Here is a 13,172-nt window from a genome sequence, read left to right on the forward strand (position 1 = left end):
GAAAAGAATCTGGGGACAAGGGGAGATAAAAAGCAGGAAAAGACAGGAGGAGTGTTAAGAGACTTGCAAAAAAACAAAGGTCAGACCACTTTCTGAGCTCTAATATCAGCTTACTCAGCAAAGCCAAACTTTCTCAAACTTCCCATACCATGTTCGCTTCCGTCTGCTTTTGAATTTGCAACTTGCCATCTGGTTGCAAAAAGAAAGCCAAGGAATGCCATTGAAATCATTTAAAAAGCAGTGGTGTCGGAGGTGCCCTTCAAATGTCTACACTCAGGGGAAACAGAGGTAATCCCAGTTCACTGTCAAAAAAACTGCAGAAGTTTAAATGGTGTTTTCATAAAATGAAGACCAAGATGATCTTGAAGGAGCAGTGAGCAATGCAGTGGGCATGAAGACCAACAGGATATTTATTTCTAGCAAAATAAATGGTGCACAGGCTGTTTGATCGTAATTCCCAGATATATGTGTATCTGCTTAAGTACGATGAACGTTTCTGTTGAAAGCAATGGCGTGACTGCTGATATGCAAAGTTAATGATGTCTTTTGTGTGCCAAAGAAATAATCACTGACAGCATTTGAAGACGTGTAGGAAAGTGAACATAAAGTAAAGGTCATTGTAGCACCCAGTTTCTTGGGAACAGTTTTGCTGCTGCAGATTAGCAGATTTCATTTCAAGTCAGCGCTCTGCAGAAGAAGAACCACAACGCGGCTAGACCAAAGATTGTTTTCAAGATCAAGTCTGTTGTTAGCTCACACTTGAGGTCTACAATTAGCAGCCAGTTTTCACCCAGTCTTTCAGGTACCAGCATTGGTGCAAGCTCTGGAACGTGTTTGGCTTGAGTCTCTAGGTGTGAACTGAGCTCGTTTCATAGAAAGGAAAAGATGGCTGAAGTGAAGAAATCCAACCAGCTTTGCGGTGCATGTGTTGATTTGGTCTGACTTCCTAAATTAATTAGTGTACGGGCTGCACAGCTGAAACTTTACATCTGCTATTTGAGTGCTGTCGAGATGAGGTTTTGGAATCAGCGATGGAGCCTAATCCTTTACTAATCTTCTGTACTTTACCAGATCCCTTTTACATCAGCAGCCTTGCTTCTGTTGAGATCTGTGTAAATCAGGAATTGGGATTATATGACCAATTATCATTACACCTAACGTCATTCCATCTGCGGGAATAGAGGGGTTTAATTAAAATTGATTCCTTGGAAAGAAGGAGCAAATTGATTCAAAAATGCAAATGCAATGTGTCGGTAACTAATTCAGTAACTTAGAAATTGCACCAACAAAATAGGAGAAGGAAGGAGGGTTGTGTGCAGTTGAATGAAACTTTCCAAAGACACTTGTTCTACTTCCAGGGCTTCATGGTGTGTGTGTAGTCTTTCACAAAAACACACGCTTCTGTGTGCAGTCCAAGTAGATGTAACCAGGAGTGCCGTTGCTCAAATATTAATGAGAACCAGATAATGTGTTTCTGCCACAGGACTCCACCGAGGAGCAGATGATGCTTTCATTATTGTTTCTGTTCCATCAAAAATTGCTGTGTAGCTCTGTAAACTTCTATCTGTCTGGCCTGTAAATCGAGCACTTCATCTAAGGGGACGTAGCTGATACCGGCACGTGGAACAACTGCATACGGGATACAGGGCGTTGGGTTTCCAAAATACCTACACAATTTGTTCATGAATGCCCCTGTGTGGGTGTGTGCATTTATGTATCTGCACATGGTGACTGGGCTTTCAGTGAAGAAACAGAGATCTTTGTTAAGGACTTTGAGAGGAACTCTGTAACTTGGAGTGCCTGTAAAAGACAGTATGTAATTTTCATGGTAGGAACCTCCAGGCTCTCTGACTTCTGCTGTCCTGCTGCTTTGGGTGGACTTCCAGCCTTGCTTTGGTTTCAGTTGCACCTTAAGCATGGATTTAGGTAGTAGCATTCCTTGTTGCTGGTCTCTGTGCTGCTCTTGGTTTCCCCGTGTGCCATCCTGCTCATTTATATCTGCTGTAGGCGGCATTGGTTATTCTCGGGATTTCACTTTGGAGCTGTCCATACAACATTAGTAACATTCTCTTGTCATCTTTCCAGACATCGATCTCTTTTCTGAAACTCCCCAGGAAATCCAGGGGCTGGCAGGGGATTGACGGGCGTCTGAAAATCCCACTCTTTTCCACCCCCTTTCATGACCGCTGGTTGTTTCTGTTCTGCAGCAGCAGAATCATCCTTGCCTCTCTCCTCAGCTTCCATTTCTCACCGAACTGCTCCCCGCCCGTCAGACAGGCTAAAGGGGAAAAACACCCCAATGTCTGTCCATGTAGCCAATATCCTACTTGGTGACTATGTGGAGAAGTCTGCAGTTACTCGCTATGTTTTGGGGAGTCTTCCAGCCCTTCTGGCAGTTCACCATCCATTTCTGCGTACGTGCCATGGGTATTAAGAGCAGAAGTGGTGGTAGATATTCTAGACTGGTTTCCTCTATGACACAGACTTAAATTCAGGCTAATACAATGGACTTTCCCTCCCAGAAAAGCATCCAGTCCTGTGGTATGAGGAAATTATTTGACTTGACTTTTAGCTGTTGATCCTTAGAAGCCCTTTCCTTGACAGAGAAAGCCACAGAAACACTAAGTCATGTAACTGAGACACGCTATAGACTTGTCGTAGAGCTGCCTTTAATTCCTTCAGTGTGCCTTGATTTTTTTCTCTAGTGTCAAAAAGGTTTTGTGAACATTTTTGCTGTATCAATCTTTTGTTTTTAGCCTGAGGGGGTAGCTGATGTGTGCTGGTCTGACTTGTTTGCATTTAGGTATATTTCAGTGTGTTTTCCTTTGAATAAATCGAGCTCAGCATTAATTACGACTGACCAACCTCCATCAGCTTTTCAACTGTTTTTCTGTTTAGTTGCTAACCTGGAGCTGGGTCTGAAATCTCTCCACTAAATGCACACAGGAACACTATTTACTGCAGATTTTCTGTTGACAAACAGATCTTTGAGATGTAACAAAGCCGGTTCTGGATCCCCTTACCATGCACTTTTCCTGATGTTTTGTTACTAAATTTATGACATGAGGCTTTCTAGAGAAGTGTGTGGGTTAGTCGTACTGTTCCTTCCTCCGCTGTAAATTCTCAAGTTCCTCTGCTTGAATCTGAGGGATTTCCTTGGCAGAGATACTCTCCAGCATGTATTTTATGTTTGTGTGCTCCCCCTGAGCTGTTGCCTTGTTGGGTAAATACAGAAGGCGCACCTCCTGTGCAGGAGGTGTTCGTCAGCTGCATCCAAGGAGTGTGTGGGGAGGTGTTGGGGGCTATCGGGTCTCTTTCCTTGCCTCCCCTCAACTTCTTTGTCTGATTGTGTATAGATTTAACTACAGGAATTGTTAATTGAGTGTAATGGAAGCTGCTCTAGATAGCATACAACTTGAAAGCTTTGCATGATGTATTTTCTTCGTTTACCAGTCTTGAGGTTTTTGGTTTCATTTTAAAAAGGGCCAGGCTTATGCACACAGATGGAAGAATGCTGATGAAATAAGTTACAAAGAGCCTGAAAGCTGCCTGTCCTACCGTAGTTCTCTGCTCTTTCTCACCTGCCCTGCACATGGCTTTAACCAGATGCCTCTGACCAGTAGATGACCCTGCAGGAGCCACCTGAACCTGGGGCTCCCTGGGTTTGTCTGTAAACCAAGGGACCGTGCAACCTTTCCTTGGGGCGGGGAAGCAGCTGGAGGTCCACCAGTGCATCGAGCTTCACCTTCGTTTGGGAGAGGTTGGCAGAAAAGATGTTCATATAAATGACATGGCTTCGAAAATTGTAATTTTAATTGTTTTTGTTAACAGCTTTCGGCAACACTGACAGAAACAAGGTTCTGACCATGCTTGTCAGCAGGAGCTGACACATCCTTGCCAGCAGATCTTGACTTGTGATTTTTGTATTTAATTGTTTGGTGAGGTTACAGCTCGCTGCAGTGCTGTCGGAGCCCTAGCCTGACACCAGCCGCCTTCCCTTTATCTTCAGCGCTCTGCTCCGTGCTGGTTCTGTAATCCCTGAAAACAACAGCTGTGAATTAAGCGTGTTGGGTGGTGCAGCAGGTTGGGGGACGGAAATAGAACCGAGAATAAGAGGCTGGAACAGGACTAATAGCAGACAAGAGCCCTATTCTGTCTTCCTGCTTCTGGAAATCGTTTTCTTACCTCCTACGCTAGCTGCTTTTTCCAGCAGAGAGAACCTAGGTGCTCCGTTGTGCATGACTTAGCCAGCTGAAAAGGCTGGCACACCACTGCCTTACAACTTAATAACCTCTGATCGGTATTTATTTAAATACTGCTCCTTTCAGTTTCCTCTAGGCAGCACATCTGTAAATAAAAAAAAATATTGTGAAGATACATGGAGAAAAAACTATAAACCTGCACCCTCGCTTTGTTGTGCTCTGATACAGTACACTTGTGCACGTTCAGAGAAAGCCTTGAATAGGCAAATAGGTGAGAAAATCAGTGTGCTTTTGTGGTGGGAAGAAAAAATAGTCCTGATTCATATGACTCTTACCCACGTGACCAGAGTCTTTTGTCTGCTTTCACAATAGGAGCACCTGGGTGATGATGACACAATTTCTTTCTGTCTTCTGAGATGTATTTTTTTTTTTTTTTTGCTTCTCTTTTGATTTCAGGTATCTTGGAGTTTTTCCACCACCAGCTGAAGGACATCGTTGAATATGCAGAGCTGAAGACCGTCTGCTTTCAGAATTTGCGGGAAGTGGGAAACGCTGTCCTGTTTTGCCTGCTCATTGAGCAGAGTCTGGTAGGTGCCTGCTGTGCTGGTTTACAACCCATCCGTGTCTCAGAATGCACCCTGACATTTCTGTTACTAATGTCACAAAAAACAAGGGTGAAATTTGCAAGTTTTTCCCTTTCTTTACCTTGTGTCTTCGAGGTGGGGAGAGACTCCCCACCTGTGTGTACGTGTAAGCACATGCTGCTGCTGAGGCTGGGCTGCCCGTCAAGCAGAGATCTCTGCTGACTGCCGACCAGCTAAATTAATTCACTCAGCGAGCTGGCTGGGGGCCAGCTGTTGCTCAAAAAACAAATCCTCGCGTAAGAGTCCTTCTCTAGGGTGTTTTAAAGCTGCTAATGTTAGCTGAGATGATGAAGACACGCTGTTCCTCAGGAGTCCTCTTCCCAGCGTTAGAGGGTGCCTCCCTAGTGGTAGGGAGTTAGGGGAGGGCCGGGTGTCAGGGAATGAAACCGTACCCAGAAATGGGGTAGCTGTCATGATGAGGAGAAACTGGGTTCCTGGAGCGGGCTTCAGGCTAACAGGGCACATGGTGAAAAGCCAGGTGGGTGAAGGGAGAGGGCGATGGTGAACTGCTGCCTGGGAGGTTTTGTTTCGGGTGTAATGCAGTGACACCGGTCTGCTCCAAAAAGGGAGGAAGAAGAAGCAAAGTAACATGTCATCTTCTGGCCCTCTGCACTTTCTCTGCATGTACAGAAGCCAAGAACCAGGAGATGATCTGTTTTCCTTCCCTACCTTCCTTTCCTTTCCTAATCTTTAAGGATTAAGGATATAAAATAGCTCCTGAGAGGTGCTGTCATGTCTCAGCCTGCCTTGCTGGGAGATGCGCCTGACATGATAATGGGTTGTGGGAACAGTGCTGGTAAAAATAACCAGGCCGTGAGTCATCCTTCACAGTTCTGTTTGTCTGCACAGGATCCGTCTGTCACTTTCACACCGAAATTGCTCATCCTGAATTAGTCTTTTTAATAAATATCCTGTCCTTTAACAACTGCCAGCTCGGGGTGGGAGTAGAGCTGCTGGAGTTTATTTGTCAATCCGAGGTAACCTGGTGAAATCCAATTGTCGTTGGATCTACTTCTGTGGAGAGAGTGCCCAGCAGGCAGCTACACGCGCTGCTCTGACAGCAGAGGCTGGCTGCCCTCTGGTGTTTGTTTCTTCTTCAGCATTAGCGGGCTTTTGGAAGCCCGGATTTCTGATCTGGCGTGGTTTGAGGATTCGTTGTTCCTAAGTGCCTCTTGTTTCCTTTTTGTTCTAGTCCCTAGAGGAAGTGTGTGACCTGCTGCACGCAGCACCGTTCCAAAACATCCTGCCCAGAGTTCACGTCAAAGGTACAGGCTAAATGGAAATAACTTCCTCGGGCAATGCTTTCCACTTTGCTTGCTTGCTGCTATATTTTTGGTAACCGTTTCCAGTCATCCTTTACACTGCTGTTAATTTTGTGACCTGAGCTAACTGATTCAAGCCCAAAAATCTGTGCTCCTTAGCCCGGCTCAGTGCTAATTACCAGAGGAAGTTGAGGAATACTCTGACAGAAACAAGTGGGATGTTCAGGGCAGCATTAACACCTTAATTTGGATATGGTGAGAGGCTTTTCAGAAATTCTTGTTTAGCTGATATGATTGTCAGTTAAATGGGGTAGGGTTCATCACACAAGGTACACAAAGCCCACGAGCAGATGAATTACATGCAAGTGGTCCCCGTAGGCTTTTCGTGTGCTTTTTTACTAAATTGGCATGCTGCGAATGCAGGATTGCTTCCTTCAGTATCTGCTTTTCTTATCCTTCATCATTAGGAAGGAAGCTTTTTTCCCCTCCCTCTTCTGCTTCTTCCTGTGCTGCTCCTCCGTCCCCTCTCCTCTCCGTTTCTCACTGCCAGAGCAGCTGATTTGTTCTGCTTGGAGAAATCCCATCAGCTAAAAATCTTTGAGAATATTTTCAGCCTCTCTGTAGCTATTTGCATTTCCGTACATAAAACTAACCATTTGTTAGACCACTGTAAATAGTCTTTTCCCACTTGCCAGTGAACACTTCCTACTTGCCAGTGATGAGTGGGTGCCAGCTGCTTTTTTAAGCCTTACTATACATAAATTCCACCCTCGTTATAACCCACCTTCCAGAGGCAGGCATTTCGCCTATGATAAGGGCAATTTAGTTGGCTTATTACAAGTGGGAGTCAAATATGTTAGTAGCAGCAGCACAATACAGCTTTATATTCTGTCTTGAATCTAGTAATTAATGTATTCCACTATAAATCCCTGGTTTCTTTTTGTTTGAACATACCAAACAACATTTAAAAATAAATATATTTTTCTAAAAGCACATTGAACCAACTATTTAGAACTGAAATTATCTACAAAAATAAAAACTTTTCCAGCTTTTTACTGCACGGAATAAAGATTGTGTAAAAATTAAGATTGTGTAACAATAAAGATGGTCAGACATCAACTAAATCAGATGAATCAGTGCTCTTCTTTTTCTTTTTTTCTTTCAGAGGGTGAAAGGCTTGATGCTAAAATGAAGAGACTAGAATCAAAATATGCTCCACTACACTTAGTCCCTCTCATTGAAAGACTGGGAACACCACAGGTAATCTCTCATTTGTGTCAGAGGCAATTCAAGAAACTTCTGGGCACTACCAAGCCTGGTCTTTCACACAGTGCTGATAGCTGTGTCAGAAATTCAACCTGCACGTCCAGCTTGTTGACATAACAGGAACTGCATTAGGTCCATGGTAAAGCTGTTAAAGCTTAGAAGTTTAAAATTTTGAGACTGTGGTGGAAGTGACGGGTTTGGAGGAAAATTGCGATTTTTATGTATGTTTCTACGTGATACCCTCTTGGTTTAAGGGCCATCCTGTGAGTTCCTAGTGCGAATTCTACCAAATGCAATCAGTTTTCTTGTGTGTGCGTGTCATTTTCTTAAAACAAGTTATTCCCCTCTCAGTCAGTAGACTAGAAAAGTCATTGAAAATGAGTTGTCATTTGCGTTTTCCTGTAAACTTAATGACCAAGGAGGACTTTCCTTCTCCGCTGCCTTTGCAGCTTCAGCACTATTTCCCTGTCAGTGTGAGGGGTACGTTAATTCCCTGCAAACCGTAGCAGTTTACGAGACATGAACAGTAGAAATGAAGAGCAGGGTGCTCTGAAGCAAAGCCTTCGGACTGCTGTTATCGTAATGCATAGCGGTAGGTACTGCCGCGCTGCAGAGGAGAGCTGGCAATGTGGTGGTGCCAGCTGGGACAAGCACTAACTGGTACTGCCAATTACTGGCTTTCTGCGAGTCTCTTTCTGCTGTCTTTGAAGATTTCCTAATGGCAGCAGGGTCGGGAGATGAAGCAGAGTGCAGTCAGAGCTACTGTCCATACTTTCTTTTTGGCTTCAGGCTCCACACAGGCAAAAACCTCTTAAATTCTTGGTGCAGAATTAGCATTACTGCAGTTAGCACTACTTAGTATGGCAATGGCCTACTTGAAAAGGTAGTTTATGGCCTATTTGAAAAGGTGTTTACAATTTTCTGAGTGTTTTTTCCACTGAACTGAACTCTGACTTCACTTAAAGTTGGGAGAAATGTCTAGAACAAACCAAGTGAAACTGAAATATGTTTGACTTTTTTTTGAGCTCCTACCGCATATTTTCCGATCAGTGTGCTTCAAAGTAGAGCGCAGTATGGGAACTGGAGCATTTCGGTAACCGTGCCGTGCTGTTAGCTCAGAGGGTACTTTTTTAGTTGACCTTGAAGAGGTCTGTAAACAGAAAGCTTTGTATAACCAGGATTTTGCGCTTCGTTTCTCACCATCTTAGCAAATAGCAATCGCGAGGGAAGGGGACTTGCTGACCAAAGAACGCCTGTGCTGCGGCCTGTCCATGTTTGAGGTTATCCTGACACGGATCCGATCCTTCCTGGACGACCCCATCTGGCGTGGGCCCCTGCCCAGCAACGGGGTGATGCACGTGGACGAGTGCGTGGAATTCCACCGCCTGTGGAGCGCGATGCAGTTCGTCTACTGCATCCCCGTGGGAACGCACGAGTTCACTGTGGAGTACGTGTCGGCAGCTGCCAGCGGCGCACCTGCGCCCAACAGCCCCTTCTTTGTTCTCCCTGCAGCGGGAGGGGACGCGGGCGTTACAACAGGGGGGCTTGTTCGGGTGTCTGCGGTAGCTTAGTGCAGAACCAAGGGAAAGTGCTGCGGTCGCTGGGCGGGGCTCTTCGTGCATGCACACGGATATTCCTGTATCTTTACAGAAAATAACCCTCTGTTTTGACAGCGTCTGATGAATGATCCCACGCCAAACAGGCCCTAGCACATGTCTATCAGCAGTTCTCATACCACTGCAGAAGCTGAACGTAAATAAAATAGCTGGACACATGCACAGATTCCTAGCAAGTACTTTCTCATCTGAATCAAGAGCAAGGATGAGCATTTGAAAGTTAACAGGATTGAATTCTTGGTTTTGCTAATTTTGGTTTATCCTTATCTTGAAAAACTGCTGCTGTCAAGTGCTTTTGACTGACCAGTTATGGAGGCAGCAATGTAAGACATTTGCTTCCTTTCGTGTCTGCAGTCCAAAGGAGAATAGTGGTGTTGAATTCCCCCTTTGTTTTCTTTGAAAATGAAATGTAATGCTGCTGGAGCCTAAGGGGGAGTACATGTACGTCGTAGAAAATGGGTAGGGGAGCTCCTGTTTTCTTTTGTTTTAAGCACCCATTTACATCCCCTGCAGTATCTGAAAAGAGAATTTGATTTACTAGAGCTTTTACAGTATTTTTTTAATTACTGTCTAACATATTCTAGAGTGATAGATAGGAATCAGACATTATACTAAAATACCTAAACTTTTCCGGTAGATATGTTTCTGAAAACTTTAAGTGACGCGTGACTTTAATGTCGTGTTTTCTGTTTCAGGCAGTGCTTTGGAGACGGCTTGCACTGGGCTGGCTGTATGATCATTGTGCTTTTGGGACAGCAGCGTCGCTTCGATGTGTTGGATTTCTGCTACCACCTGTTGAAAGTCCAAAAGCACGATGGCAAAGACGAAGTTATAAAGAATGTGGTACGTTGAAAACATCTGGTCTTTAGTCTCTATAACAGCAAAAATAATCAGAGCCAGTTGTATTCAGGTGCAGCTTAGATGTAACAATCACTTTCGAGAATGAAACGTTGAAAACGAGGGCACTGAGGTTTTTAGGAACAAAAGATGGGACTAATACTGGAGTTTGAAAACTGGCCAACCAGAACTCTATTTCCTGGCTGTATGGGGTTTTCTTAACACTGCTCATCTCATACGCATGCATGAAGATTACCAGGCTGTTGTAAATTGCCTTTTTTTGTACAAAAAGCAGCACTGTCCAAAAAACTAGAATTTTTCACTGGGTTAGCAGTAGAATGGAAACTTTCATTGATAACATTCGTAACACTGCTGTGAGTGGTGAGGTCACCATTTGGTGCTTTTTTCTGTGTTTTTTTTTGTTTGTTTTTTAATCTCCAGAGCTAATTCCTGTTTGTATGTTGTGGATTTTTATTTTTTATTTTTTGATGTTTGCAGCCTTTGAAGAAAATGGTTGAAAGAATTCGCAAGTTCCAGATTCTGAATGATGAAATAATTGCTATTTTGGACAAGTATTTGAAGTCTGGGGATGGAGAGAGCACACCCGTGGAACACGTGCGCTGCTTCCAGCCTCCTATTCATCAGTCCCTTGCCAGCAACTAGACTTCTCACCTGACACTTTTTTTCACCTATTTAGGCTAAAAGTATGAGAAAGAAAAAACACACCAACAGTTTTACTGGGTCGTCTTCTTGTGTTTTTCAGTGTGCCTGTACCATTTGAGTGGTGTGCTGTCCTCTTCGGTCTCCAAGCACAGTAACTGTATACAATCCATACTTATTTTTCTAGACTAAAATTTTGTATACTTTGATTAAAAGCCTGCAACTGTAAAAGGTTTGTTTTTGAAATCTCTTTGCATTCCTGTACTGAGGTGGCTATGTTAGACTGGATTTGGCATAACTTTCCCCCTACGCTGTCAAGATAATGGCTGTGGAGGGGAAGAAAGTGGGTTCTGTAGAAAATTTTTTTAGAAATCACTTCCTAACTGTATTAGAGCATAATTGCTTAATTAGCCTTTATTAAAAAAACAAACAACAAAAAAAAACACAGAACAAACTCTGGTGCTTCATGAGTAATTTTTCTAGTCAGCCGATTGTTTTTCCTCTTTATAGAACTTTTCTGTGATCAGCAATAATGGAAATGAAGGCTAATTAAGGTGGTGGTTATTTAACATGGAGGTGACTGATAGTATTCTGTTATTTTTAAATGGCAGTACTTTACTTGATTAGAATGGGATCTGCCTCTTTTTTTTTTTGTTTGTTTTTTAATGAGAGCTTCTAACACAGCTTGTATTTTGGCTGGAGATAGATACCTGTCTAGCAAAATACATGTTTACAAGTGGTAAGGGGTTCTTATTTACAAGACTCTTGAACAGACTGATCGGATGTAATCTATCTCAGTACATAAGTTCTAATGATTATTAATCATGATTTACTTGCAGAAAATGTTTTATTACACTTACTTAACTGTATTATGCAAACACTGCATCAGTAAAATTGTTTGTAAAACTTTGCAACTCTAAGACTTGAGTTTTAAAGCAGCCAGTTCACCTGAAAGTAGGAACTCCTGCTTTCTTACTGGGGGATCCTACCAGAACTGTTCAGTGGTGTCATACAGCTAGTTAGCTGTTAGAATCAAGCCAAAACTCTCTTATGCAAACAAATGGGAGTTAAGAGGGTTGGAACAGACACCGAGGAATAAGTAGCTGTTTTATCCAGGACACAGACTTCTGGAGATGTCCTTTCATCAATGTTTCTAACCCATGCTGTGAAGAAAAAGGTATCCCTTTAAGAACCTATTTTTCTCCCATCCCTCTTACTCATTCAAGGTTAAGTGACACCACCTCCTTTTCTCCTGCTGAGCTCTTTCAAATGTTTTACAGTAACAAAACTGAGGTAGAAATGGGTAGTAACAAAACTGAGGTCTAATGGGTAGAAGTAAGTGTCTGACAGGCTGCAGGCAGAAAATAAGCAATGTGTAGGTACAGGAGTGGGTAACTATTTTTGAAGAAGAAATGGGATGAAATTCCTCAGCAAACTAGAGGATAGATAATAATTGGTTTAGGAATAACTACTAAGTCACACATACCTGAGGCTTCAGCTTGGCCATGTGGTACATAAACGTTCAAGTAATAAAGCCTAATTTTTGGCTTAAGAACTACTTAAAAATAACTAACTGTGGTGTAATTAAAGTACATTATAATTCTTACTGGTTAATGGGCAGCAGTAAGAGACTTGATCGCTAACATCTTAAATGTACTGGCATTAATACAGCTATTAACATGACCTTTTTCCCTTTAGTGAGGGTGTTCAAGAGACTTTCAGACATTAGTCCTATGAGATGTTTGTTCCATGTTTTCAGAGGTGGCTTACTATTTTTGTCAACCGGATTAAGATGGTAAGAGAGTGGGATAAAAAAACAGCACCAAAAACCAAGTGTACAAAAGGTGTAACTTTCTCATTTTAAATAATCAGCCATCAGACATAAGGGGTGTGGAGTCCAGTGTCTTGAAACATAAAGCAACAGGTGCTGCAGCGTGAGATTTTTAACCTGCTCTTCGGGGTGGTGCTTTGGTACTAGAAGGGACAACCAGGTGCTCAGTGACTCCTCCACCGTCTGATACCTTTCCTGCCACTCCCAGCTGTTATGGGCTTTGTTGCACAACCTTCAGAGGGCTGTGGTCTGTAGCTGAACAGCGTTGATGTCATGTTCCTTCTAACTAGTTAAAAGTTCAAATCCTGCTGCGCACCCAGAATTTAAAGAACCTTGTTTTCTTACTTGAGACCTCGGTCCCTCAGCTCCTCCTCCAATGAACCAAAGCAAAGTTGGTTTCACAGGTGGGAGCTGGATTTGTTTTTTGGTCCTGGTAATACACTATACTCCTTATCAGTAAGTACTAAAACCAAACAGACTCAATGGGACCTCTTGCACAGAAGAGGAAATAGCTGTTGTGACGTGCTATTAACTACTCAATTTTTTCCTCCTGCACGAGGTGGCATGACAGCTGGTGCTAGTGCCTTACCTAGCCAAGCAAAGCAGAAGCTCCTGCCTTCTTGCTGCTGCCACCCAGTTACGCTGATGGGGTAGGGTTGGTTTGGTTGATGTAAATCCTGCAAGTTTAACATAAAGCTTTAGTTCAGCAGTATTTTCAAAGGATTTACTCTTGCTTGGTTGTAGCTTTCCATTTCCTGTTGCAAAGCTGGAACAGCTCCAGTTTTAGTATGCTTACAGCCACTCAGCATTCATTCAGGGCATGAGTACAAAGGATTCAGTTTCACTGCAGTCTG

The 13,172-nt window shown here is 43.2% G+C and overlaps 1 protein-coding gene across 3 annotated transcripts in view; it reads left to right on the forward strand.

Moving 5' to 3' along the window:
- CYFIP1 (cytoplasmic FMR1 interacting protein 1) overlaps positions 1–11,397 on the forward strand; it is a 68,965-nt gene extending 57,568 nt beyond the window's left edge. For all 3 annotated transcript variants that reach the window (XM_035558152.2, XM_035558153.2, XM_035558151.1), the window contains exons 26-31: positions 4,659–4,789; positions 6,039–6,111; positions 7,274–7,368; positions 8,583–8,821; positions 9,686–9,833; positions 10,326–11,397. In XM_035558152.2, coding sequence (XP_035414045.1) covers positions 4,659–4,789; positions 6,039–6,111; positions 7,274–7,368; positions 8,583–8,821; positions 9,686–9,833; positions 10,326–10,490 — 851 coding nt within the window. In that variant the 3' untranslated portion in view covers positions 10,491–11,397. The remainder of the gene's footprint in view (positions 1–4,658; positions 4,790–6,038; positions 6,112–7,273; positions 7,369–8,582; positions 8,822–9,685; positions 9,834–10,325) is intronic.
- Positions 11,398–13,172: the final 1,775 nt, after the last annotated feature.

This window comes from Cygnus atratus, chromosome 1, assembly GCF_013377495.2.
Source record: "Cygnus atratus isolate AKBS03 ecotype Queensland, Australia chromosome 1, CAtr_DNAZoo_HiC_assembly, whole genome shotgun sequence".
NCBI lineage: Eukaryota > Metazoa > Chordata > Aves > Anseriformes > Anatidae > Cygnus > Cygnus atratus.